Below are 26733 nucleotides of genomic sequence, written 5' to 3'. Positions count from 1 at the left end.
AATAGTAAGTTAATATTGTTAAGAGTATTCAAAATTTTAAAAATCTGAATAAATACTACTGTGACTCCCTTTATTTTTGAGAAGTATATTTGATCTACTTTTCAATGTGTGTGTTTGTCTATTTGTATGTCCAAGGACCTCCTGATACTTGTGAGTTTTAAAGCAATTTCTGGAACATTTTCAGAAGACTCTTGAGTTGTACCTGTATATATAAAAGAAAACCTGTATACCTGTTGTATCATGAACTGGTATGAAGTAGCCATTGGAGCTCTTGGCTTCTGAACATACCCTTCACATATTTCAGCAAGAGAATGTTTTAGTAAAAGATGAAAAAGTCATATTTTGTAAAATTCTAAGTTTATAGTTTTATTTCCACAATACTCAGTGCCTGACTCTTTAGGTGACTTTACTAATATTTTGTATTGCCTCTATCACAGGTTTGCTATCACCCCTATGTTTTAGAGAAAGAATAATTTTAAAATTTATTTATTTATTAACTAAATATACAAAATATTCCTGATGTTAATATTAAATGATCTTTAAAATTATACATACTATTAATTATCACATAAAACATAGGACATCAACAAAAAATTATTAGGTTTGAGGTTTTAAGGTTCATCTGAATGAGGGAGGAGTTTCCATCTCATAGTTGTATCAACTTCTTCATCAAAATTTTCCACTTCCTGCTCTTTAGAAAGCTCTAAGAATACCTAAATAGGAGATAAAGAAGAAGGAAAGAAAAAAGAGAGATTATCAAGTTGTTGGTCTTCCAAATGAACAGGAAAATGCATGTGTCTTTCATGCGAAATTTACCAGGATGATGCAAAGTCAAACCAGTTGACTTACCTTCTCCAATGTGCACTGAGAGAGGCTGTATTCTTCCAAGTTAAAGTTATGCTTCACTGAAGAATAAATAAGACTAGTATTAATAGTAGATGCATACAATTTATTACCAATAATTTTTTCAAAATCATAAAGAATAAAAATGTAAATCATAAATATAAATACAAGATAAGGCTAAATAAGCAAGTGCTTGAGGTAAGGATGAAATAAGGAAAGCCATACAGATTTAATAGAAATACATACAATATTAACATTGATACTATAATTTTCTCATATTATGTTTCAATAATATTTGTTCTGGTATTGAGTGCCTGTCTTTGGAAGATATAAAAGTTCCTTGAAGAACTACATCACTGATTAAAATATTCTTACACATGAGGAAGATCCTATCCCATCCTCTTTAAGAGAACTCAATACTCCCTTCAGCTAGTTCATCTGTTATATCATCTCTCTGCTGGACTTCCCCACCAAAAAGTCTGCATAACACTTGTCACCAGATTCACATAGCCATTTATACACTAATTTCCACCATTTATATACTAAGAACCTACTATGTGTGAGACACTCTTAGATGCCAGAAATAGAACAGTAAAGAAAACAGACAAATACTCCTGCCTTCATGTAGTTTGCATTTTAGTGAGATGAACTAGTAACATTAAATACAGAAGCACTTAAATATACAATAAAGTTAATGGCAGTGGCTTTAAATAAAAATAAAGCTGGTAAAAATAAATACGGAGCACTAGGCACTCTTTTTTACCAGATGGTCAGAAAAGGCCACAGTAATAAGTTAATCATTGAACCAACACCTGAAAATGTGAGGAAGAAGCCTGGATGTTTGGGAGGAAGAATTTTGGGAAGAAGGATTAGCAAGTACAAAGTCCTGAGGCAGGAGCTTACATGTCTGGCAGCATTTAGGAAGAACTAGAAAGTCATCTGTCTAGCATGGAAGGAACAAAGCAGAGATGTATATTATGTCAAACACAATTAGCCAGGTACTGTTCTAGGCACTTAAAATATTTACTCATTTAATCCTAATAACCTGGTCAAGTGGGCCCTAATAGTATCCATCGTTGTAGAGATGAATCATCCAGATATGCAGGAAATGAGTACCTCACCCAATGTTACAGCTGGTAAGCAGCAGTGCTGGGCTGAGAACCCAGAAAGACAGGCTCTAGAGTTTGAGCTCTTCACCATTATGTTGTGCTTAGAAATTACACCACAATGTTTTGCTGTTGTGAATGATTCAGTTGAAAGCAGAGAAAATGATGACAGAAGAGAGAGTGTGGACAATTTCAATTCACCAAGAGGAGTTACACACAGTGCAGGGGACGGTCGAAGCTATCATTCAAATAGGAAGGCCAAATACACCTGCACAGACACAAGGAGGTTGATGGATGGATGCAAACTTTCTCTGTTGCTTCTGTTTTATTAGTGAAATATAAAGCAAGGGAATCAACTGAGGGAGAAAGTAGGAAGGAGGTGGATATGCAAGGAAAGAAAGGGAGTAAAGTAATAATTTGGGACACTTGGTATGAATGGATTATATACATGTAGGCAAAGCAGGCCACACTAAGGGGCTTTTAGAGGGGAATGTCATGGCTTCACAGTAAGAACAGTCAAGCATGTGTGTTTGCTGCAGCTTCAGTTCCTACACTGCAGATTAACTTCTTTTCATAGTCAGATTAACCTAAATTGGGATTAAATCCCACCATTACCTACCATTAGAATTATTAAAAGTCATGCCCTACAGGCCTATTTTTAAAAATTGTTATATAATTAGCTTCCATTAAATTATTATTTTAGTATCAGTTGATTCTTCAAAAGATTTATTTGAATATGGTCACTCTTACCTGACTCTAATTTGTGAAAGGTCTGTGATAGAGGGTAAACATCTGCCATGGGCAGTTTATAGATTAACAAGGAGGAATGCCTGAAAATAGAAAATGTCATATTCAATTCTGAGTTTCAAGGGGAGAAAATGAGCATCAAAGTAAATATTGATATTACCAACAATTTTCTTCTTAAAATAAAAGTAATGCAAATTAATGTATGGCTTAAATATGAAATCACAGCATCTTAAAAAAATAATTTTTGGCATCTGGTTGTTGCAGACAACTCTTCTGGTAATAACTCAGTGTAATTATTTATGCGCTCAGCTTATGCAAAACCTTTGCTTGTTGAAAACCAGATATTCTAAACTGTTCCCTTTGATTAGTTCAAATTAGGTTGGGAATTAGCCCCAAAATAAATGTTCATTTTTGTCATCAGAAAGCTAATTCATTTTTTTAATGAATGAATTTTTTCTTTATTTCTTGTATTTTCAGTAATTTGCATTATATTTATAATGGAAATATGAACACTTAAACAAAAGTAAATTCAGGAATATTTTGTAAAACCATAAATAGTGGCAAGTCTTGGAGATGGAGGTTGATATTGGTGAAAGATCTGTAGGGAAGACATTTTTATTTTGAAGACTCTTTCTAGGCCATAAGGCCATCCAGAAGTAAGGAACTCAATAGAGCTGGGGCTGCCAATCAGAAAACCTCAAATCTCCTTGATTTCTCCTCCTCCCAGAAGTCTAACTTGTAAAGAATAATATGAGGTTCAGAGAGTGGGAGATAGCAGTAGAGGAAGGACGTAAAACACTTTAAATACTTCCCTGACCTCTAAGGAAGAGCCAGAAGTGATTTTGTTTCTGTGTGCTACTTTTGGCTGTAAACCTTCATGCCCTATTCCCAGCTTATTCCCAAACAGGGGTTTTGTGCTCCCAGGTGGCACTAAGTTTGACCAGACATCCAGGATTGGCCCTCTTCAGATCATCCTCTGCTCCTTCTGTCTTATCATTTTTGATCTTCCCACCAATATCAAAACCACTTCTCTGATTTGTGACACCAAATGCCTGGAAATGGGACTAAGTTACATGTTCTGATATCTATTTTAGAAAATTTAATTACATTTACACTGTGCTAAAATAAAATAGTAGTTTTTATATCCTATTTTTTGATGTGCTAATATCTCCATGGGAATTTCAAATTCAATTTCCGCTCCACCTTCTTGCCCTCTGCCAAATAACATTCAGACATACACAAAAACACACACACATACAGATATGTGCACATGTACACACACACCACACACACCACAACCACACACACACCACATACACACACACACACACACAGATACACACACACACACACACACACACACACACACACACTCCTTTCCAGTCTCCATTGGAAAGGTATGAAAATTCTACTAAAGAGAGACTCTTTGATTATCTCAATTGCCATTTGTTTCCTATGGGGAAAATTCACCCTCAATATTTACATCTTTTAAATTTTAAATATTTATATATGTTAAGCATTTCTGAGGAGGCCCATGAAGGATGCCACTGTGATCCTGTGTGGGTTCGGGTCATCAGCAGTTCCTTCCCCCAAGTCTTTCCAAGTCCGCCTCTGGAGCTGGGAATTATCCTGGGATGGCCGAGGGGGGTGTACCTGGGATGGCCAAGGAGGGTGTACCTGGGTGGCCGAGGAGGGTGTACCTGGGCTGCCTCAGGTGACACAGCTTCCTGAGTAAGGTCTCAATCTCTTAGAATCTGGAATACTGAATAAATCAGTTTCTGAGGTCCCTAACTTTTATTATAAAGTCAAATCACCATGAAGTTCTCACACAGCAAAAAGGAAACCAGTGAGTGAATAAAGCCTACGTATTTCTCCATAATCAAAAACCTGTTTTGGCATGGTGGTGCATGCCTGTAATCCCAGCTACTCAGGAGGCTGAGGTAGGAGAATCGCTTGAACCCAGGAGGTGAAGGTTGCGGTGAGTCGAGATTGTGCCATTGCACTCTAGCCTTGGCAACAAGAGAGAAACTGTCTCAAAAAAAAAAAAAAAAAAAGCTCACCTTTCCTGTCTTGCAGCCTGTGGGAAAAGCTTCAGAATCTCAGTGTGGACCAAAGTCACTTGAGAAGGTTCCTTCACTTTTAGCTCTAGAGTGTAATTCTTGCCAAGTTTGCTTTTCAGGTGTTGGATGGATCCAATGCATCTATGGGCAAGAAAGAGAATATGTTGGAAAAAATACTACCCTAATTTTTTAATGTTATTCTTAAATTTTAAATGTAGAAGAAAAGGTGTCACCAAGGAAACCAAACAGAAGGCCTCCAGCCATACACAGAGATTTTGCCCTTTCCATGAGAAATCTCGTTTTGAGCATTAAATGCAGGCTCTCGAGAGACACCTACCTAAGCCTTCCAGACACCATGATGGCCACACGGTCACACAAGGCCTCTGCCTCAGCCAGGTTATGGGTGGTCAGGAGGACACTCCTCTCTGTGTTTTTAACAACTGCCTTGATTGCCTGCCTAAAGTGAGCAAAAAAATTAACAATATTTAAAATAACAAAGTGCAGAACAAAAACAAGATAAAATACAATATATGAATCATATTCAGATCCAAATGAAAAAAAATAGTGCAATGTAAATACTGGCTAGACTTCTGATAACAAAGAAAATTTTAAAGTATTTTTAGATGTGCTAATCACATTGCAGTTGAATTAATAATTAATACCTTATCTTCTGGAGGTACTAACTGAAATATTTATAAATTAAATATGCAACTTTGTATTTCCTTCAAAATAATTGTAGGATGGAGAAAGGAAGTGGGTGGAGATGAAAGGAGATTGGTTCTATTGATACCTGCTGAAACGGGTTGATGGGAATAATGGATTCATGAGCGATTCTCTACATTTGCATAAAATTGCCATAATAAAGTTTTTGTTAAAGTTGGAAAAGTATTGGACAGGCACAATGTGAAAATAGATTGGAGATTTTATTAGTCTGAAGGGTAAATCCTAGATAGGAAAGTAAGAAGAAGAATAAACCCAAGAAAAACTGGAGGTACAAATTTGACAGGTCACATTAAAAAGGAAAAAAAAATCAGAAAATTGTGTCAGGAAGTTAATAGTCTCCAAGGAAATAAAGTAGAAGAAAAAAAGGAGGAAACAGTTATAGACATCTCAATAATTAAAAGGCAAAATATTTTTGTATTTTAACAGTCCACATTAAAAATCTAAAACTCCAAGAATATGTTGGGTTTTTTTTAACCTGAATATCACGTGAATATGATGCAGATTAGATCATCTATTGGTTAAATATTTGTTTTACTGATAATATAAATTACGCCCACTGAATCAGGAACCAGTGGGTTTGAGGGCAGATTTTCCAAGACCAGTTAAAATATGCAAACTTCCCTAATGCACATGCTTGCAGCTCTGGGCTATAGTGATGCTCACCACATTTGCTGCTGCCCTGTAGGGTCTATGCCAGTAGATGGTTCATCCAGGAGCAAGACAGGTGAGTTTCCCAGAAGGCTCAGCACAAAACACAACTGTAATGCAGAAAAACACCCCTGTTTGCTGCCACAACACACCAGCTCTCCAGAGAGCATCACACGCCACACATACCTTTCTTGTGGTTCCTGCTGCTAATTTCTGCACTGGAACATTCAGCTGCTCATGCAATTTGAAAGCACTTGCCAATCTGATAGAAGACAGATTGAGAACATCTGGTCAAGAGAAGGTTTTTGGAAAATCCAAGCACACAGAACAGTACCAGTATTGGAGGGAAGTTTAGCAATATTATTGTCAAAATCCTAACTCATGATTGAAAAAAAAAGAGATTGGCTTATTTTGGAACATGAAAGTTTTTTGTTTTGTTTTGTTTTGTTTTTTTGCCTCATAAACAGTTTTAAGCAAAACTAGAATTCTGAATGAGAAACTTAAAATGGATGATTATTTCATTTCCAGGTTTTTTAAATTAGAAAACTGAAATGGATGATGATTCATGGTGTTTTGTTAACTTATTCCTTGTCAATTGTTTTACACAATCATTTTTTAAAGATCTCTCATTCAGGGATGCAGGAAGTCAGGTCTTGTCCCTCATCCTGGCTCTGCCAACTGATACCCTGGAAAGGTGGAGATACCATATCCGCTTCTCATTCTTTATTAGCGAATTCATCATCAGTGCTACAACCTCCCTGCCTTCTGACCCAAAGGAATTGCAGGTCCCATCTGTACCTTGCGATGGCGAGCCTTGCGTCCCCTTTCCTGAGCCCCTTCACGGCAGCATACAACTCCAGGTGCTCCCTCACCGTCAGCATGGGCCACAGCACATTCTCCTGAGGGCAGTACCCCAGGAACTTGACAAACTTGCCGTCCCCACCATCTCCCTGTTGATCCAAAACTGAACTGCAGCCTTTCAGTTCCACCTAAAAAAACAAAAGAGCTTTAGAAAGACATGCAGCCTTTTTCCCAATAGTGCAATTATTCCAGAAACTGACATATATAAGCACCTAAATGGTTTAGGCATCAAATACTATAAAAATTACTTCATATATTTATTACAGAAAATGATTTAATGTACTAATATAAAAATATAGTTTTGCATGCAAAGGCGAAAAGAGACCTAATAAGCTCAGGTGGTTCCTGAGATACTGATGAGGAAAGGTATTGGTTTCTGGTAATATTCCAAGTCCTTTTATAAACACCTGATGCCCAGTAAAAATTTAAAGAGGGGAAAGAATAAAATTTATCCTAAGGCAAAAAAAAAAAAAAAAGTATAGTCTTACAAATACATAATCTATATGTATCATGAAATTTCTATTTTGGAAATGAAAACCATTTCCTCACTACCTCTCCAGCAGTTGGCTTTGTGATCCCAGATATCATTCTAATAGACGAGCTTTTTCCAGCACCATTGGGTCCTAGCAATCCCAAAATTTCTCCTAAAAGTAAGAATAGGACTATCAATATTGGAAGTGAAATACTGAACAACATAAACCTTTTGCTGCGATGAAATCTTCTGAGATCTTTGCACCCTTCAGTTAGTACCATTTTGAGATTTATAACATATATGTAATCCATGTCACCAAAGCATGTCCTTTATTTTCTGTAATTATACCAAATGTTACTGCAAAGCTTGTGAATTTGATATCAATACATCTGTCTTTTTTCCCCCCAGATTACTTGTTTTATTTGGAAATGTGCCCAATTGTTTTCCATAATAGATGACTGATGCACTGAATATGTGTATGAATGATTTTCAAATGTGAGAAGTTAGAGATAATTTCTTCATCCCAAATTCAACCACCTGTGTCCAAGTTACCATCATCTTTCATCTCAACTGATATAAAAGCCTCTGAATTTGCCCCCACCAACCCAAACTGACAAACAAACAGTAGCTAGTCTGTAATCTTTTCAAAATATAAATTAAATATGACACAAGTGCACTAAAAATTCTCCAATGACATTCCACTAACTTGTATAAAACACAAACTCATTGCTGTTTTCAAACGCTGTACCTAATCTGGCTCTGCTCAGCTCTATAGCTTTATCCCTTCCATTTGTGGATGCATCCACTGGCCTCTGGGTTAGAGAGTCAACCTTTCTAAATGTGTCTGAATCTTTGCCCTCACTGTTTCCTCTACCTGGATATTCTTTGTCTAATTCCTTCATAATTGCATTTCCAGAGTCTCAAACACTCCCTGGCACACTAAAAAATATATACATTGAATAAACGAATGCTTCAACAAGTAAAACTGTGCCTATGACACAGAAGTTTAGTAGGTAGTTCTAAAAATAATGGTGAGTCTTAAAAGTGATGATTACAGACCTTCTTGAACACAGAAAGAGATATTTCTTGCTGCTATTTTCTTCTTCCTCTTTAAACAGCAACTTTTCTTCTGGCCTGCGTATTCTTTGTGTAGACAGCTGGCAATTATAACAGGTTTCTAGAAGAGATGACAGCATGGTTTTCCTCTTAAATTTCAGAGTCTTTATGTCCCTGCTGGAACCTTTCATGCCCTCTGTCATAAACCAAACTGTATTTTGAGTTGTGAGTAATTCATGCTGCTAAATGTATTATGCATTCATTGATGTAGAAAATATCTCTTGCTTCTAAATGGACTGAGTTTCACAGAAGCAGAGTTTCATGGAGCAGTTCATAGTCTTGCCAGAAGAGGAGTGGCTAACCTCATGAAACTATCACATCTAAGTCAAATAGAGTAACCCTTAACATTTTAATCTTTATTTAGCATTCTTCAACAAATCTAACTTAAGTTCTTTAACTCATGAGGTCTTTATTGGTCTTGAAATTATAGCCCTAATTTAAAAAGCCCACTTTTCTCAAAAGAAAAATAAAACCATTAGGCTTCATGCTCTTTTTAGCTTTAGGGCACTCCAAAGAATTGAACTACCTTGATGATGTAGGCACTTCTTTGGAGTGTCCTGGACTCATAATACAAAAATGCACCAAACACCAAACTTTCAGAATGAAATCCAGTGTATCAAATTATGTTCTTGACAGTTCTTGAATGTCTCCATTAACATCCATTTTGTCCCTGACTTTTTTTTTTTTTACCTCATCCACATTTGAAGTGGTCAGAGCAGTTGCTGTTCTTATTCTTTCTGCTTGAACATCTTCATCTTCATCTATGGGTTCTTCTGGATTTGGTTTAGCATCTCTAATTTGGGGAGAAATTCTATGGAGGAAATGAAATGTGTTACCTGTGGCATTCTAGCTGTTAAAAGATGTGTTAAAAATTAGCATTCCTGTGATTTTACTATTGTCATCTTCTTTAACGTGCAGGTGATAATGTGATGATGATTGTCAACATTGCTTCTGCTTTTGCCAAAAACTCCTGCCCCACTAGCCAGAATCCCTTTCTTGGTGTTGTTGCCATTCTTCCAGTAAGAATCTTTGACCCTTTCAGATCTGTCAGCAAGTACTGCCTTGTTCTCTTTAAAATTCACGTCACTCTCATTTTCTCTACTCAGTCTGAACTCATCCTTTCTATAGCCCTCCATTTTTAAAACACTCAACTATGTTGCTAAATGAATTCCTTCCCATCTTTTCTTTTCAAGGATGCACAATTATCTCTGATGAGAGAATGGCATATTTGGGTCTTTATTAAATTTTTGATGGAGTGAAGGTTTCTTACAGATGCTTATAGCCAGAACTCTGCCTGAGAGTTCTATTTCTTGGCAGTAAGGCAGCAATTCACCTTCTCTAATGACAATCAACATGTGCTTCCATTGTAAATATACATCTGTATTGACAAGATAATAACATAGACACCATCTAGGAATGTTAAAATATGATATTAAGTATTAAGCTAAATTTCATCCCAACCTGAAAACAGGATCTTTCCGCATTCTTTTCTTTCCATATTTTAGTTCCATGCATCTTAGAACAAAAATGAATAGCAAAGCCTGAAAGTAGGGCTACAAGCAAAAAATACAGTTACATTTAGGCATAAGTTCACAAATATCATTTAAATATTTGAATTAAGTTGGTGGTATTTTGTCCTGAGGTAAATAGTTGTGAATCATTCTCATACATTGGGGAAGAAATGTAGCTATACATTCACAATTCAGGTTAGTGAAACCTCTCTCCTTTCTTCTCACCACCCATATGAAGTTTGTAAGTAAATTCTATCTGCTCTATCTTCAGAATTATCCATAACCCAATTATTTCTCACCCCTACTCGTGCTACTCCCATCTAGGCCTAAGTCATTATTTCGTCTCACCTGGATTGTTGTAACCCCTTCCTACCTGGGCTATCTCTGCCCCTCTTCCTCTAAACATCTGTTCTCAACACAGTATACAGAGCTACTTTTTAAATACATAAGTCTGAACTTACCACAGTGCTTAAAACCCTCCAATGACTCCTCTTCCATCACTCAGAATAGTCAAAGCCTTTAGAGTAATCTAGATTACCCTGTATAACCCTTTCTCCTGGCCTCACACTTTATCCCATGACTTCTGTGGCCATCTTTCCTATCACTCTCTTCCTTGGTCATTCAGTCACAACCACATTGGCCTGACTGACCCTGGACTGAGCCAGGGTCACTCTTGTCACTTCCTACTGAAGTGCTCTTCTCGCAGCCTTTCCTGACCACCCATCTGACACCATATATATTATCTATTTAATTTATTATTTTCCTCCTTCCACCAGAATATAAGCTCCACAAGGGCAGAGACTTCTGTCTATATTTCTCCTGTGCCTAGAAAAGTACTGACACATAGGATTCAAAGACAGTAGTTCTCTTCAGCCTGAATACACCAAAACAATCATTTTCCCTTTCACTTTTATCCAATTCTTGCCTTTTTTTATCTGTTATTCAAAAGAATTAAATTATATTGCATCTCTATTTTTCACAAGCTCTCTCAAATTTAGAGAAGGAACAGTAAATAGGATAAGCAAATAAAAAAATTAATATTAAATTTTGGACACTACAGCCCATCCAAGCATGTAAAAGGTAACTTTAAGGTTCAAAAACATGTCTGAATGTAATTGCTTTATCTAAGATCACCTTAAAAACAATTTTAAAGTGGCACACTTGGGAAAAGACCAAATTGTTGTAGTGATTGGCAGTCATCCAAAAGAATGTGTGCTGAGGTGGAAAGGCCTTCTTACTATGAAGCTGACTAGAAAATCAGTGGCACTCAATTCAAAATGTGCATCTGGTAATTCTCTCTGGTGCGGCTGGTCTCTCTGAAAAGACAAAACAACACACACACACACACACACACAGATGACAATTCATCTGCTTTACAATCTGCATTTAAATAATATAAAATTTATATAATGACTTTTCCCTCATCAAGCTCAATTTCTCTGTGTGCACTAGTGACAAACTAATTCCCCATAGAGAAGGAGAGCCTCCTACTCTACTCTTACTGTCTCTCGATAAGCAAGTAACCTATGGCTGTTCCTCTCTTCCAATTTTTTTTTAAATTGGTTTTAACATTTGCAGAAAGTCTACTGAAGGCGTAGCAGAGAGAAGCGTTAGCACTGGTAAAATTTCTGGGAGTTGACAATATTTTTCTTAAGTGCCCCAGACAAGACTTTTCAGAGCCCCTTCTTAACTCAATGGTGACTATTTTCCCATCATAATAAGTAGTTCCAGCATGTTGTTCTTTCTTCATCAATCAATTCATTCAGAAAGTTACTCATTCCTCATAAATAATACATGACAGATCTAGATGAATGTCTTTCACCTTGTAGGTCTACTTAGGAGGAAAATGCTTTAAGCAAAGGGAGATTAGTTTCTAATCAAGAACTTCAGGCATTGCTCAGCCAATGGAGATGTATTTTTGCAGATGGAAGCCTTTTTCAGTTTGCCAAGGACACCCCCAATTATGGAAGTCCTCTTTACTTTCCTTAAAGCCATTTCCTCCAGGATGGTACAGAGCTCCAAAAAGTGTGTTCTCCACTGAACTATCTTGCCCTGGCATCGTCGTATACTTTTCTCCACTTAAATCACATTCAGTTTTCGGCTTTTCCTGCTTCAAGGCCTTTGCTTTCCTCTGCAGAACATGCTTACTTTCCTGTCCTATTAATTAATTCTTATTCAGCCTTTAGCAATGTATTTAAATATAACTTCCCCAGAAGAATTGTCTGACTTGCTAGAACATACCAGCTGTACATTGTGTGTCCTCCATTGGCACTTTGCCCTTGTCCTTTGTAACTTTTAAGTTCCTTGCATTGACTTGAGCAAGTTTGGTCTGTCATTGCCTCCAGTAAGCTTTGAGAAAGTCAGGACTGTGCTATCTTGTTCATCAGGTGTCCTCAATTACTAGCACAGTGACTAACATAAAATAGTATTTCTATATATTTTTGAATGATTGAATGGAATCGCATATGAGTTTATCCTCAGCGGTTAACCAATACCTGTCAAACCAGGCACCCTTTTTCTCCCAATCTGGCATTAGATTTGAATAGCATTTGACAATGCCTATATTTTGCAAATTGAATAGGGAAAAATTTTAGATGTTTTATTGAGGTTTCATTTTGCATGTGATAAAATTCACTCATTTTAAGAGTAGAATTGAAGGATGTTTAGTAAGCTTACAGAGTTGTGCAAGCATCACCACAATTCACCTTTTGAACATTTTCATCATCTCTCCCAAAATCCCTTATGCCCATTTGCTGTCACTCCCCAGTTCCACTACTTTCTGTCTCTCTTGATCTGGGGAAAGCACTTTAATATGCTTCATATTCAAAATTAATGACACAGTTGCTAACATTTCTTACCATTTCCAAAAATGTTTGAAATCCAAGCAAAGTATACGAAGGAACCAATACTATGGTGGAAATCAATACACTTAGGTCAAAATAATTGATTAAAGTGATGGTAAACATGTTGATGGAGGCCTACAAGGCAAGTTCAAATACATTATTTCAGACATACTCAACCCATTGATATTCTATAAAACATTTAAGATACAGGTGTTCTCATGATGTATATCATAATGTTCCCATATGCAGATATACCTATTTAGTCATGATAGTTCCTCCTTTTAAAGGGAGTAGAGAAGGAGCTTTTGTTAACAAGAATATATATGATCGCAAATAGAAAACTCTTAATAGATAAAGACTGGCAACTAAGGTAAAAGCTAAAATGACCAAATAGGCTTCTTGAGCCAGTGTATTATTAAATTCAAGCCAAGACAAGAGGATAGAGGAGTTACCTTTTTATAGCTAAAGTAACAATATTGCTAATGAATAAAAACCTATATATGTTGAAAGTTACATAGCAATTATACAAAAACAAACAATCCATACTGTCTCTCAGCTAGACTACTGCGGAGCTTTCTCATCGTCCTTTCTGCTCCATTTCTTTCCCATCCCAAACAAATGACTTTTCTGAGATTGTGTATTTTTATTGTGATGGACTTGCCTAATTTCAGAATTTTTTTATTGGCAAATTGGAAGGAATAAAGACCATTGTTTATTTTTCTGTTTTAAGGATCAATTGATCAGTCAAATATGTATTGAGCACTAACCTTTGCCAGATCTTATTCATGTACTGATTATAATAAAAATAGAATCATAATTGCTAAATTCACTAAATATTACATAAATGCCAGGTATTAATAATTTAGTATGAATTATTTACTTTTCTCCTCACAGCTCCATAATGTAGCTATTTTTATTATCTCTCCCTTTACATGTGAGAAATCTAGGGTTCTCTCTAAGCCCTTTAGTTCATGTAGCTGACTCCTCTTATTCTACTAGACCTCCAGATTTCTATAATTTCTTTCCTCTCTTCTCATCCACTGGGACAAGAGAGGAGTCTAAACTTTGACAGTGTCAGAGAATACTCCAGAACTCCATGTGCTAAGATGTGCTACTATACCTCCACCACCCAGCATAATAGGCTGAACAGGTACTTCTTTATCAGACCGGGGTCTAAGGTACCCATGAAGTACCACAACCCTGGGGGTACAGAAGTCCACTGGACTCTACAAGCAAATTAACTGCTGACTGTGGCTTCATTCAATGATGGAGAGACATTGCTACGCTGTCCTGCTGAATGGAGCCCAGATCACCAAAGGACAACTGCACTGAATATCAATATACAATACCTTTTGACATACAATACTGTGAGGAGTAAACAAATTACCTTAGTCCTAGGATTAGTATGGTTTAAGTTGATACTAGCTGCATAATGAAAGATAAATTCTTACAACATATATTTTCAATATATATTTATAAATAAATTATATGTTATTTGTATGCAAATGAAAATTTTAGTGCAAACTGCTTGAGATCTTTGTGAAAATGTATAATTTTGAAACTTTTTAGCCTACTGAAATCCAGATGTGTTATTCAGCACAAGTTATGAATCAGTATCACCAACCATGCTACTGTCTCATATTTTTTAACATGAGGAATGACATTGACCTAAGGTTGACTGAATAAACTTGAATGACTTCAAGTTTATTCCTGAACCTGTCACTATTCTTCATGTTTTCCTGAGTAAGTTACTTAATTTTTTTCCCCTATAAAATTAGGTGAATCATACTAGACAATTTTGATTTTTTTCAAGTTTGACATTCCACCATTCTAGAAATTTGTAGATTCCGTTCAATGATAGAAAAATAAAATAAACAAATACACTGAAATAAATAAGTATAAGAAGGGCAAAGGAAAACTAATCAGGTATTCCAAATATGAAAATATGTATTGTACTACTACACTGTGGTGTAATTTTGTTTTTACATTTTGAATAGTCTTTATTTTGCAAAATGTACCTTGTCTCTGGGATATGGTCTTGCCTTATTTGAATCCATAACAACTTAAGCATAATTGACAGCAAAGGATAAAAGACATGCAATAATAAGTATATGTGTTTTGATTTTTAAAATACAGTGTTTCTCAGCGTCATGTTTGATTTTCTTCTGTGATCTTTTATTTGTGACCATTTTTTTCAAATCACAGTGAGAACACCTAAATCACCACATTAGTTCACAAGCCTAAGAAAGAAGCTGTTCTGCATTATCATGACTTTCCTTAGAAAGAACAAAGTCAAATTTCTTCTCCTGTCCATCTATTCGCTTGCTGCTATATATACAAGGGGAATTCATAATATGATAATGCATTTCTGTCTTCCGCCATGTTTTGAAGGAAGGTTGCTTTCATTGGACTCTCACTCCTTACCCTGCAGTGGAAAAATGGTCTCTCCTCTTTAAGCCTAGAGATGGAGTGTACTGTTTTGGAAGATTCTGACATATTAAGTTATAGAAGATCTGTCACAGTCTATGGAATTGATGCACAGATTTGAACTCCTGGAACCTGGCTAAGAAAACTTGTCTATAATGTTTTCCAAACTAAAGCACCACTACAGAGCCTGCAGCCATGAGGAAATCATTCCTGCTCAGCTTTTCCACTAAAAGCTAAAAGGCAAGGGCCGAGGTATGTTTCTACCACTGATATTGAATGCTCCCTTGTCTGAGAAATTTCCAACTCTATACAAACTGGGGTAAGTTGTGAGTATACGGTAAACCAGGGGCAACTATTCCATGTGACACATAGCAAAAATTTGTCCATCTAGATGTGAATTTTGGAATGATTTCTGTGTAATAAATAGTAGGAAAAGCCACCAAAGGAACCATGATTCCAGGATGCTGTTTACTTAAGACTAAAGGACAAGCTGCTGAAAGAGCATCTCACTCAGTTTTCTGAGTGAGGTAACCCTAATGTTCTTTCTGTAGCTTCTATACTTCAACTGGATTGTGCTAATGGTAGTAAAAGATCTAGTTACAGACACTTTTGCAGAATACAAAGAAATACAACCCAGAGAAGTCAAACCCAAGTTCAGTCCACTGAGAAGGAACAACAGCTACCTGCTGGCCAAAAGAGTCCCAGACTAATTTTTTGTAGAAGCCAGTGGGTGGTATAGGTTGGTGCAAAAGTAATGGGGTTTTGCCCTTATTTAAAATAGCAAAAACCACAATTACTTTTGCATCCATCTAATATAAAACGTATCAATTCTTATAGATGATCTTTGTTTGGGTTCAAGGTTCCCATTCCAAGAGTTGAAAGCTGTTTTCCAGACAGACATTCAATTACCAGTTGAGGATATCAGTTAATGGAGGCCTGAAGTGTAGGACTCAAGGTACTCTGGTGTCTCTAGAGTTTCAGCAAACATTTCCAGCAAAGTTTTCCTTGATTTTGGACAAGCTCTTTACTTTTATACTAATAAGTAACCTGGCATAAGTATAAAACATCTTTGGTATCTGAAGCTATTAGCAGCTAACGTTAAGAGAGACCTTCTTGAAGACTGTAGAGATGGATGGTACTGTCAACTGTTAGGAAGCCAGTTTTTGTTCTAGTGTTGCAGGAAGCCCTGTATTCTAAAGAAGACATAAACTCAATAGGATGTTTTAGACATGAGGTCTTCTGTAAGAGTCTCCATAAATTCTGTTCAAAGCATAGCACCTGTTTTCTTCAGAAATATTATTGATTCAGTAACAGCGTTACACTTCTCTCTCTTTTCTATGGTGTAATTTTAAAGTATTATTAATTTTTCCTACTTCTTAAGGCAAACATCTTTACTTAAGATTACATTGAAAGTTTAAAAAATAACTCTATTTCTCTATTTGTATGTATGTATACGTACTTACAAAAAAGAAGCAAAATGACCAAAGGCCACTGTTTTTTCTCCTTCTGCGAAAAATAAATGATATCACATACATCAAGAAGACAAGAGAAGCTGCATAACCAGGAGTAACTATAGCCTGAGGATAATACAAATAATAATATAGTCAAAAAATAAAATATTACTGAGGGAAAAATTAATTACAAATTTTAAAAACCATCTTATCATACCTGCACTTTGCATGTTTTATGTTTTGATTTATTACAAAATATGAATTAAAACATCTTAACTACATAAAATAACAATTTTAAATTTATTATTAATTACTTTATGGAATTTGGTTTATGTACTGTGCTACTTACCAAAGCAAACACAATTTCACTTGTAATATAAAGGTACTGCATGTTTTCTATGTAGACAATTAAATACATTGAAAGGAGAATTAAAATGAAGACATTAATGTCCACTAGTGCCTGCCCACACCAGTAAGCAGAAGTGTAGAGGCCCGAAATCCATAGCTGGGACTTTGCTTTTTTCTGATTAAAAAAAAAACAACAGAAGTGTATATAGATTTAATTAAAATGCAACTCCAAAATAAACACAAACACATTGGAAGAATTTTTTTAAGATAAATATAATCTAATCTTATAATAATAAAAAAATTATGCATATACTGTTTCATAACCTGAGGATTATAGAGCCAGTTTCATGGTTTATAAGCTGTCTATTTTTTAAAAATGTATATTTTGATAGGCTTGACTTGCAACACCACTCTAGCTCATGAATAGAAAAACAGACCTCATAATGTTCATGTCATTAAATTCTATGAAAAGAAGCATTGGCCAGGCCTGGTGGCTCACACCTGTAATCCCAGCACTCTGGGAGGCCGAGGCGGGCAGATCACAAGGTCAGGAGATCAAGACCGTCCTGGCTAACATGATGAAAATTAAAAATACAAAAATTAGCCAGGTGTGATGGTGGGTGCCTGTAATTCCATCTACTTGGGAGGCTGAAGCAAGAGAAGTGCTTGAACCCAGGAGGCAGAGGTTGCAATGAACCAAGATTGCACCCCTGCACTCCAGCCTGGTGACAGAGCAAGATTCTCTCTCAAAAAAAAGTATTATTTTGTGACATGGAGGACATAATACATTTACCTTTGTCTAAACATCTTGGAGAGTTACTGGCTCAGGATGGTGAACACTGATAGATTTAACTGGGTAATGTGCATAATCAAATACAAATACAGAACTGCAATTTCCAGAGTGGAAAATAAATTCAAGTCTTAAATTTGGCCTTCAATTTCAACATCAATGATTTCCTTCTTGTAGTTGGGAAATAATGTGGTCAAAAGGTTTATAATATTTCCCTTTGAAGGTTTAGATTAACTGGAGTCTCTGAAAAATCATTGTACTTTTCTGGTGACTTTGGAATAAAAAGCATTTTGAGTTTTTAGAAGTAAATTTTCTGACTTGCTAAGAATAAGGTTTAACTGCAATATCTAAATCAAACATACATTCCAACGTTTTTCTCAGAAGAAAACATTTTGAACACATAGCATTCAAAATACAGATATTGAAATTTCTGAAACTTCTTCTTTACCCCGCTTTTTCTTACCTTGTAATCACTGATGCTGCCCATGGTGATGTAAGGAGAAGTGCTACATAGAACCAAAATTAAGAAAATGGAACCATCTGGCAGCCCTGTCTCAAGTCTTACATGGCTCTGAAAATATAAAGAGTAGCTTAAAGTGGTGAATATTTGTTAAATAAAACAAATAATTATAGCCACAAAAATGAATTTTTTGAAATGTTGAAAAATAAAAATCAAAGTAAAGGTGTAGCTCATCACCATCTATGCACAGAGGTGGGAGGGAAAATGACTTCTGATCTTCAACTCAGAGAACAAAGAGGAGTCAAAAGTCATTTAGGATCTACTTCTGAGGATATTTCCAAAAGAATTGAAAGCAAGCTCTCAAAGAGACACCCGCACATTCATATTCATACCAACAATACTCACAAGTGGAAGGAACACTAAAGTCCAAATTAATGGATAAACAAAATGTATATGTACATACAAGCAATGGAATACTATTCTACCTTCAAACAGATCACTTGAGGTCAGGAGTTTGAACCAGCCTGACCAGCATGGTGAAACCCCGTCCCCACTAAAAATACAAAATCATTCAGGCGTGGTGGTGGACGCCTGTAATCCCAGATACTTGGGAGGCTGAGGCAGGAGAATTGCTTGAATCCAGGAGGCAGATGTTGCAGCAAACTGAGATCAAGCCATTGCACTCCAGCCTGAGTGACAACAGCAAAATTTCGTCTCAACAAAAAAGGAAGAAAATTCTGTCACATACTACAACATGGATGAACCTGAAAAACATGCTAAGTGAAATAAACCATTACAAAAAGACAAATATTCCACTTATATAAGGTATCTAAACTAGTGATATTCATAGAAACAGAAAGTAGGATGGTGGTTTCTAGGATGAGGGAGGGGGAAATGTTTAATGGCCATCAAGCTTCAATTGTGCAAGACAGAAAAGTTCTGGAGATACATTTCACAACAATGTGAATATACTTAATACTACTTAACTGTACACCTGCAAACAGCTAAAATGGTCAATTTTATATCATGCATTTTTACCACAACAAAAAAATAATAATTCAGAAGTTAGGACCTTTGATGAACATATAATTCAGGCTTGAGCAACATGTCTTTCTCAGCAAACCCAGAAGCTGAGTGGATGTGTTCTGAAGCACAGAACTAAGAAGAAAACTTGTTGCTGCTGTCTTACCTTCAGGGAAAGGAACTTTAAATCACCACCCCCAAATCAGCATCCACTTGAGGCTAGGCCAAGTGGACACCTAAGCAGCGTCTAGGACCACCTCATGGATATAATTAGAGGACAGCAGCATGAGCCTGTCTCAAAAGAAATCAGCAGTTCTTTAACTTTATTTAGAGCTTTGAGGGCTACGTCTATAAATTCTGTTTTTCTTCATAGGAATGAGTGAGGAAAGGCGTGAGCCAGGGGGAAGTGTGAATGCAGAACAGGCTACCTTGTAGAGTCACTATGGGCCTCAGTCCTTTTGGATCCTGAGCAAACACAATGACATTGGGAAACTAAGGAACAGAGAGGAGGGGTAATCACTGTCTCTTTCTGCTACTCTTCTGGCTCCACTTTATGGAGAATTTCCTTCAGACATCCCTTCCCTCAAGTCATCCTGTGCAGCAGGCCTGTTTACATGGCCAGTTGGTCATCCTCCACTCACAGAGGTATATGTCTGTCACGAATATCTCAAGTAATATATATTTCTTCCCTGTTGTCCCCATGGCTTGCAGAAAATCTGCACTTGCAAATACTCTCTGCACCCCTGATTCAGTGAAGTTAAGACTGAACTTCACACTTTTGTCACAAAATGGACTTCCCTTTGGATGGTTTCGTTTCTAATCCTGCTTACTGATGTTTCAGACTTCTGGTGTGAAGTTCAGTTGGAGTCAGCTTTGAGAGACCCCTGTTGGTATCAGGCAGGGTCTAACCAGAAAACCGTGACTACCTTAAATGCTTAAAATAGATTGCAATTCTATATGACATGATTAGATGGGTGATGGCATTCCACAAGGATGATGAAGTGAGAAGCAAGCCACTGTTGCTTCTGGGCCACAGAAACAACAGAAAGAGGTGATGTGACTGGAGCCCAAAGTAGGGATTCCTCTGCTCTTCTGTCTCCCATCACTGCTTTCTAATGCCTAAACTGTCTGAAGCCAGGCTACAGACAACTAACACAGAATCCAATGCAGCTGGTGTGTGTTAGACTCCCTCCCAACATAGAACAACTATGAGTAGGTGAAGAAATAAATCAACAGACCCAGAACTGGCAGATTCTCCTTCATATTAGTCTGTCTACTACACATTTAGTCAATGGAGGGTCCACTAACAAATCATACTAGATTTATATGTAACCAGGGTTACAAGTGTTCTTGATTTCTAAGTCAGTGTTTTCTTTCTTCTGTTTCTCTCTCTCACATATTTCTGCAATCAAGCTTTTCAAAACATTCCCTAGAAGGCTGAAAAAAATACTGAAAATTATTCCCTCATGAGAATTATCTGATAACTTAGCAAGAAAAAAAATCATGTTGTATTTCTATAACCCATTCAAAACATTAGGACAAAATAACAATTTTCAAGCTTAACAATCACTTAAGGATATTTAAAAGCTAAAGAGAAAAAAATAGGCTACTTGTCCAATTCTTAATTTGTTAGACTCAGTAAATTTAATACTTACAACAGGAAATGGGCTTGACTCAATTCGAATATGTTGTGTGTGATTAAACATTTGAAGTAACCCGTTGCTGATAATATTCATAAGGATTGGAAAACAGTGCAATCTCTTGGTATTACACACAATTGAAAATCTATAATCCTTAAAACAGAAACAAATAAATAATGTTAATGCTAAATTCTTATAAAACAAAGACAAGGTTTATGCATAAAATATCCTAACAGTGCCATATGCTTGCCATGTGTCCATCTTCAAGTTAACAAAACTTTCTGAGTTTTACCTTCCTCATCTATGAAAAGCAGATACTTGTTATAGGGTTTAAATGAGACTATATTCATGTACATTAGGCCCTAGCACAGAGTCCGCATACACTAATATGAATTTTTATTAATATTACTGATTTTAGATCATTTTGTCTCTATTTTGCTGATGAGAAATTTTCAGTTAGTGGAGTTTAAAAGTCTCCTTGACAAGGAGACACTGTCAGCTTATGATAAAGAAGCAAAGGAAGATCGGGTATGGTGGCTCATGCCTATAATTCCAGCAGTTTGGGAGGCTGAGGCAGGCAGATCACATGAGGTCAGGAGTTTGAGACCAGCCTGGCCAACATAGCAAAACCCCATTTTTATTAAAAAATACAAAAATTAGCCAGGTGTGGTGGTACATGCCTGTAATCCCAGCTACTTGGGAGACTGAGGCAGAAGAATCCTCTGAATTCAGAAGGCGGAGGTTGTAGTGAGCCAAGATCAAGCAACTGCACTCCAGCCTGGGCGACAAAGTGAGACTCTGTCTTTAAAAGAAGCAGCAAAAGGAATGCTGGTCTTCTGGACAGGAGATAAGCATGGAATTCATTAAATATTCATGCTCACACTGCCAAAGAAGCATTCCCCCACTTCCTAAAGCAGTATCTACGTACTTCATGTTTAGGAAAATGTGCATGCATCTATCAGGAGGTTTATTGTTTAAATCTTGCCACTAGTTCATATAGTAAATATGTGAAATAGGTAACATAGTAGCTGACAAAGTAATTTCCCAAACTTGGTACAAAAGGATTACATTTTTTTATAGTTTATCTAGTTTAGGTAGAACTGAATTCAATAATACATCTTCAAAGGCTTTTCTTTTTTTAAAAAATTTACTTTGTAGCAAGAAATAAAGAGGTAGCTTCATTTAATTAGGCCCCTTGCTTTTATTAGAATGCTAATAAGACTCAAGAGTTCTTAGGATTAAGGTGTATTTTTAGTCCAAGCACCATGGCTTGGACTAAAAATAAATCTTGTAAACCCAGCATTTTTGAGAGGCCATGGTGGGAGGATCACCTGATGTCAGGAGTTCAAGCCCAGCCTGGCCAAGATGATAAAACCCTGTCTCTACCAAATATACAATACTTAGCTGGGGATTGTGGCACCTGCCTGTAATCCTGGCTACTCTGAAGGCTGAGGCAGGAGAATCACTTGAACCTGGGAGGCAGAGGTTGTAGTGAACTGAGATCATGCCACTGCACTCCAGCCTGGGCAACAGGGCAAGACTCTGTCTCAAAAAAAACACAAAAAAGTATTTTCAATAGTCTTGTGTTGAATCTCTATGGCTTGACTCTTTTACCCAAATTGACATTTGCTAAGGTGGCAGACTGAGAATACTTTTTTTCTCAGGGATTTCATGTACTTTCTCAATATATAAAAATATTATTCAGGTAGTTAGCTACTGAATAAAATTCTTTAAATTTATAATTATTTTAGTTGATAATTATAAGCTATAATATTTTTATTGAGTCTAAATAATACAATTAAATTTAGATTCTTTCAAATGTAAAAATTATCTAACTCAAAACAAAGCTAAGATAGAAAATGTTTTATAAAACCTTGGGTAAACCTCACAGTTTGTTAAATAACAACCCAAAATGTTTTTCTGAGTCAGGTTGCTATATACTAGCTTTAACTTTCTGCTATTTTAAAACAGTTAAAATGTAGTACTTTATTTTTTCATAAAAGCAAAAAGGCAAACATACCTTTTGTTTACCAGAAACTATGATAGCTCCATTGTATGAGATGCCATCAGTACCGTTTCTGTTTTCGAAGTCATCTACTTCTAAAAGTATATTTTGATGCTTCAGTGACTTTATAAAATCTTCAATATTTGATTCTAAAATGAAGTTTAAGAGAATGCCATAAAAAAGCAAGAAAATACACATAAAATTTTTAAAATAAATCCTATACATAATTCAAGTTAACATTTATGGAACACTATATATAAGTGTCTTTCTTTGGGTATCACAATAACATTGACCCATGAAAAAGAAATCACTCTACCACCTCCTATTTAACAAATCTTATGCCACAATTAATTAGCTTTATAAATCTGTTTAATGAAAATTAACATATGATCATAAAAATAAGCTAATTCTATTGTATGACTTTTGATAAAAAACAATATTTGAATTGAATAATCTGAGGTGATACAATAATTTTATGAGGAGTACTTCAGATTGTCCAGCCTAAAACAGCCAATGATAACACTTTTCTGTCTCCCTTATTCTTTCAAATAATAGACAAGTAAATATATATGTGTCTGTATAACACATACATATGTTTTACTTTATTTTAAACATTTACATACATATTGCATACATGTATATTGCATAAATATAACCTTTCTTAGGAAATGGAAAAGGATGCCATCATCAGATCAAACTTTTGAATATGGCCCTAAAGAAGAAAGCAGATGAGAATGTCTGACAGAGAAATACGAGCTGAGAAAAATCCACAGCCTAGAGCACACAGGAGCAAACACCAGTTTCCAGGATACCTCAACTCAGAGTGAATGAATGCAAGGGAGTAAGGTGGGCTCTGAAGCTATAGTCAGGGTCATAAACTATACCTGGAAAAAAGATGACCAGTCAGGCCCCTCCCCACGTTCCACACAGAACAGACAGCAGCTGCAGTTGTCCCCAGGGTAAGAGTCCCATATTTACTTACTAAGAGACATTATCTGAGGAGCACAGCTGGGCAAACCTGATGGAATGAATAAGAGGAAAAGAAGGATTTTTTTTTTCCCTTGAAATGAAAGTTTATAGTGGGCTCTGGGATTGGAAAAATAAGGCCAAACCCTAGATGAATTAGGATCCTTTCACCAAGTGATACAGGGACATGTGCATAGAAAATAAGCTTTCCATGCACCTTGAACAGCCACACACCCCACTCCACCTCCACAGTCACTTGAGGTAGAATGTCATATGGTGACCCACATTCACCTAGGCAGATGGGGATGCTCACATTTGAGAAAAGAGAAATAAAATGGCACAGAAGTTTCAAACTTAAACCACAAAACACCTAAGTACAGAGACAAAAATAAATTAATTAACACAAGCCCATTGTTCTCAAGAGTGACTGAGAAGAAAAAGACAGACCTCATTTACTTATCTTATGAACTCATAAGTAAATAAACCTTTCTAGATCTCAGAAATTAAGCTTACAATTAGCATTTAAGGTAGCAAGGTGAATAAACTTTACTTTCCAAAACCCAAATGGAAAACAAGAGGAAGAATGAGAAATGAAAGAAAAAGACCATCTTTGTTTAAAGAGCATACACCGCAGTCCTGAATTGCAAATCCATGGGAAAAATCAAATGAGGGAGGAACTCTGCAAGAGAAGACTCTTACTGTGATATTTTTAAAAAACATCTGAGGTGCTAACATAAAATTGCCTCTTCAAAGTTAATTAAGCAGTTAGAAAAAAATCAATTACCAGCCAGGCACTGTGGCTCACACCTATAATCCCAGCACTTTGGGAGGCCAAAGAGGACAAATCACTTGAGGTCAGGAATTCAAGACCAGCCAGGCCAACATGGCAAAATCCCATCTCTACTAAAAATACAAAAAAAAAAAAAAAAAAAATTAGCCAGGCATGATGGCACATGTCTGTAATCCCAGCTACTCAGGAGGCTGAGGCAGGAAAATTGCTTGAACCTGAGAGGCAGAGGTTGCTTTGAACCAAGATCGCACCACTGCATTCCAACCTGGGCGACAGAGCAAGACTCTGTCTCAAAACAAAACAAAAAACCAACTACCTATTGTTTGGGATAACAAAGTAAAGCATCTTCCTGTATCTTGTACTTAATGAAGTGGTATGGGGGATAGACATGCCATCTTCACATAGTAACCAGTGTGTATTATATTTGTGGTATAGGATTGCCTTCTGTATAACAAAGGGATCTCAAAATACAGTGGGTCTGCCAATATAGAAGTTTATTTGTCACGTAGTAGCTTAGGGTAGTCAAGTAGATAGATGCCTTTACTCTCCCAGGTTATACAGTGACCCAATTCCTTTTTTCTTGTCGTCGTCATCCCTCTCATCTCCAAAATCAGAGTAAATATGTGCTGTTCCTCATAGGTGTTTTCTATAAATGAAGTCTAAATACACATTTTCTTTTCTTAAGATTTACTTTCCCCCAGTCCTGTGCTATTCACATTAAATATAACTTATTTCAGGATTTAAATTTTATTTTTCTTTTCACCTGTGTTATTGATGATCAACAGGCTGGTACGGGGTTCCTGAGGAAGTTGTCCAGGAGAGAGAAAATACAATTCGGTTTTAAATTCCCGATCACTGTTTTCATTTAACACAGCATAAATTATATTTTCCATAATCAAAGGGAATGTTGCAATTCCAAATACCAATAATCTAAACAATAAAGAAAAATTAGCATATGACCAGCAATTTTATTTATTTAGTAAGACATTCCACAAGTATTTGTTGAGTACCAAGCCTGCCTTATGCCAATCATGATTCTAGGTGCTAAAATTCTGAAGGTAATACCCTAGCATGCTACACAGTACCAAAAGGCATTACTATATAAACATCAGGTTATCAAACCATGAAAACAAAACACACCTGCATGTATAAGCCTAATTAAGTGTTAACATACAGGTATTCCCACTGTCAGAAAAATTAAATGCTGAATTTATCCATCTTGAGGCAGGAATACCAGATATTGTGTTCTGGTTTTAAATTATCTTCTGGTTTGAACCTCTTTTGAAACTCGTGATCTAACAAAACCACAGTACTCTGCTACTCACAGGGTCAATAATACTTTGGTCTGACGTTTTAACTTTAAGAAACGGAGCCATGCCATGGCACAGACTTGCATTCTCCAGAGGCCCATGTCACTCACAGCTGTCTGCATTTCAGAGAAGGAAGAGTGAGCCAGCTCCATTTCACTGAGGCTTTCTGAGTTTCTTATCATCTCCACTTGTTCGAAATCTATACACATGTACACAAACACACATGTTATAATATTAATGCCATACTGGGGGCATCACAGATTTTCCTTAGTAATATTAAAAATAGTATTACATGGCCAGGCACAGTGGCTTATGCCTATAATCCTAGCACTCTGGGAGGCCGAGGCTGGCAGATCACCTGAGATCAGGATTTTAAGACCAGCCTGGCCAACATGGCAAAACCATGTCTCTACTAAAAATATAAAACTTAGCTGGGTGTGGTGACAGATGCCTGTAATCCCAGCTCCTCAGGAGGCTGAGGTAAGAGAATCGCATGAACCCGGGAGGCAGAGGTTGCTGTGAGCTGAGATGGTGCCACTGTACTCCAGCCTGGGAGACAGAGCAAGACTCTGTCTCAAAAAAAAAAAAAAAAA

General features: G+C 36.5%; 1 protein-coding gene across 4 annotated transcripts in view; it reads right to left on the bottom strand.

Annotated features, from left to right (window-relative positions):
- Positions 1–345: 345 nt before the first annotated feature.
- Positions 346–26733, bottom strand: part of ABCA6 (ATP binding cassette subfamily A member 6) — a 63007-nt gene continuing 36619 nt past the window's right edge. For 3 of the 4 annotated variants that reach the window (XM_032241891.1, XM_032241892.1, XM_032241890.1), the window contains exons 19-39: positions 26156–26339; positions 25594–25760; positions 23090–23223; positions 21085–21222; positions 18410–18517; positions 17158–17331; positions 16821–16934; positions 12946–13065; positions 11326–11403; positions 10038–10129; positions 9267–9387; positions 8520–8637; positions 7541–7632; positions 6926–7116; positions 6314–6389; positions 6143–6237; positions 5094–5213; positions 4757–4897; positions 2700–2779; positions 850–905; positions 346–713 (exon numbers count right to left, since the gene is read on the bottom strand). In XM_032241891.1, the coding sequence (XP_032097782.1) occupies positions 612–713; positions 850–905; positions 2700–2779; positions 4757–4897; positions 5094–5213; positions 6143–6237; positions 6314–6389; positions 6926–7116; positions 7541–7632; positions 8520–8637; positions 9267–9387; positions 10038–10129; positions 11326–11403; positions 12946–13065; positions 16821–16934; positions 17158–17331; positions 18410–18517; positions 21085–21222; positions 23090–23223; positions 25594–25760; positions 26156–26339 (2501 nt within the window). In that variant the 3' untranslated portion in view covers positions 346–611. The remainder of the gene's footprint in view (positions 714–849; positions 906–2699; positions 2780–4756; positions 4898–5093; positions 5214–6142; positions 6238–6313; positions 6390–6925; positions 7117–7540; positions 7633–8519; positions 8638–9266; positions 9388–10037; positions 10130–11325; positions 11404–12945; positions 13066–16820; positions 16935–17157; positions 17332–18409; positions 18518–21084; positions 21223–23089; positions 23224–25593; positions 25761–26155; positions 26340–26733) is intronic. The other variant, XM_032241893.1, reaches the window with a different exon arrangement.

The sequence above is a fragment of the Sapajus apella genome, unplaced genomic scaffold (assembly GCF_009761245.1).
Source record: "Sapajus apella isolate SASKATOON/1434 unplaced genomic scaffold, GSC_monkey_1.0 scaffold48, whole genome shotgun sequence".
Taxonomy (NCBI): domain Eukaryota; kingdom Metazoa; phylum Chordata; class Mammalia; order Primates; family Cebidae; genus Sapajus; species Sapajus apella.
Note: the sequence above shows the minus strand (reverse complement) of the source record. Positions and strands in the feature narration are given on the sequence as shown.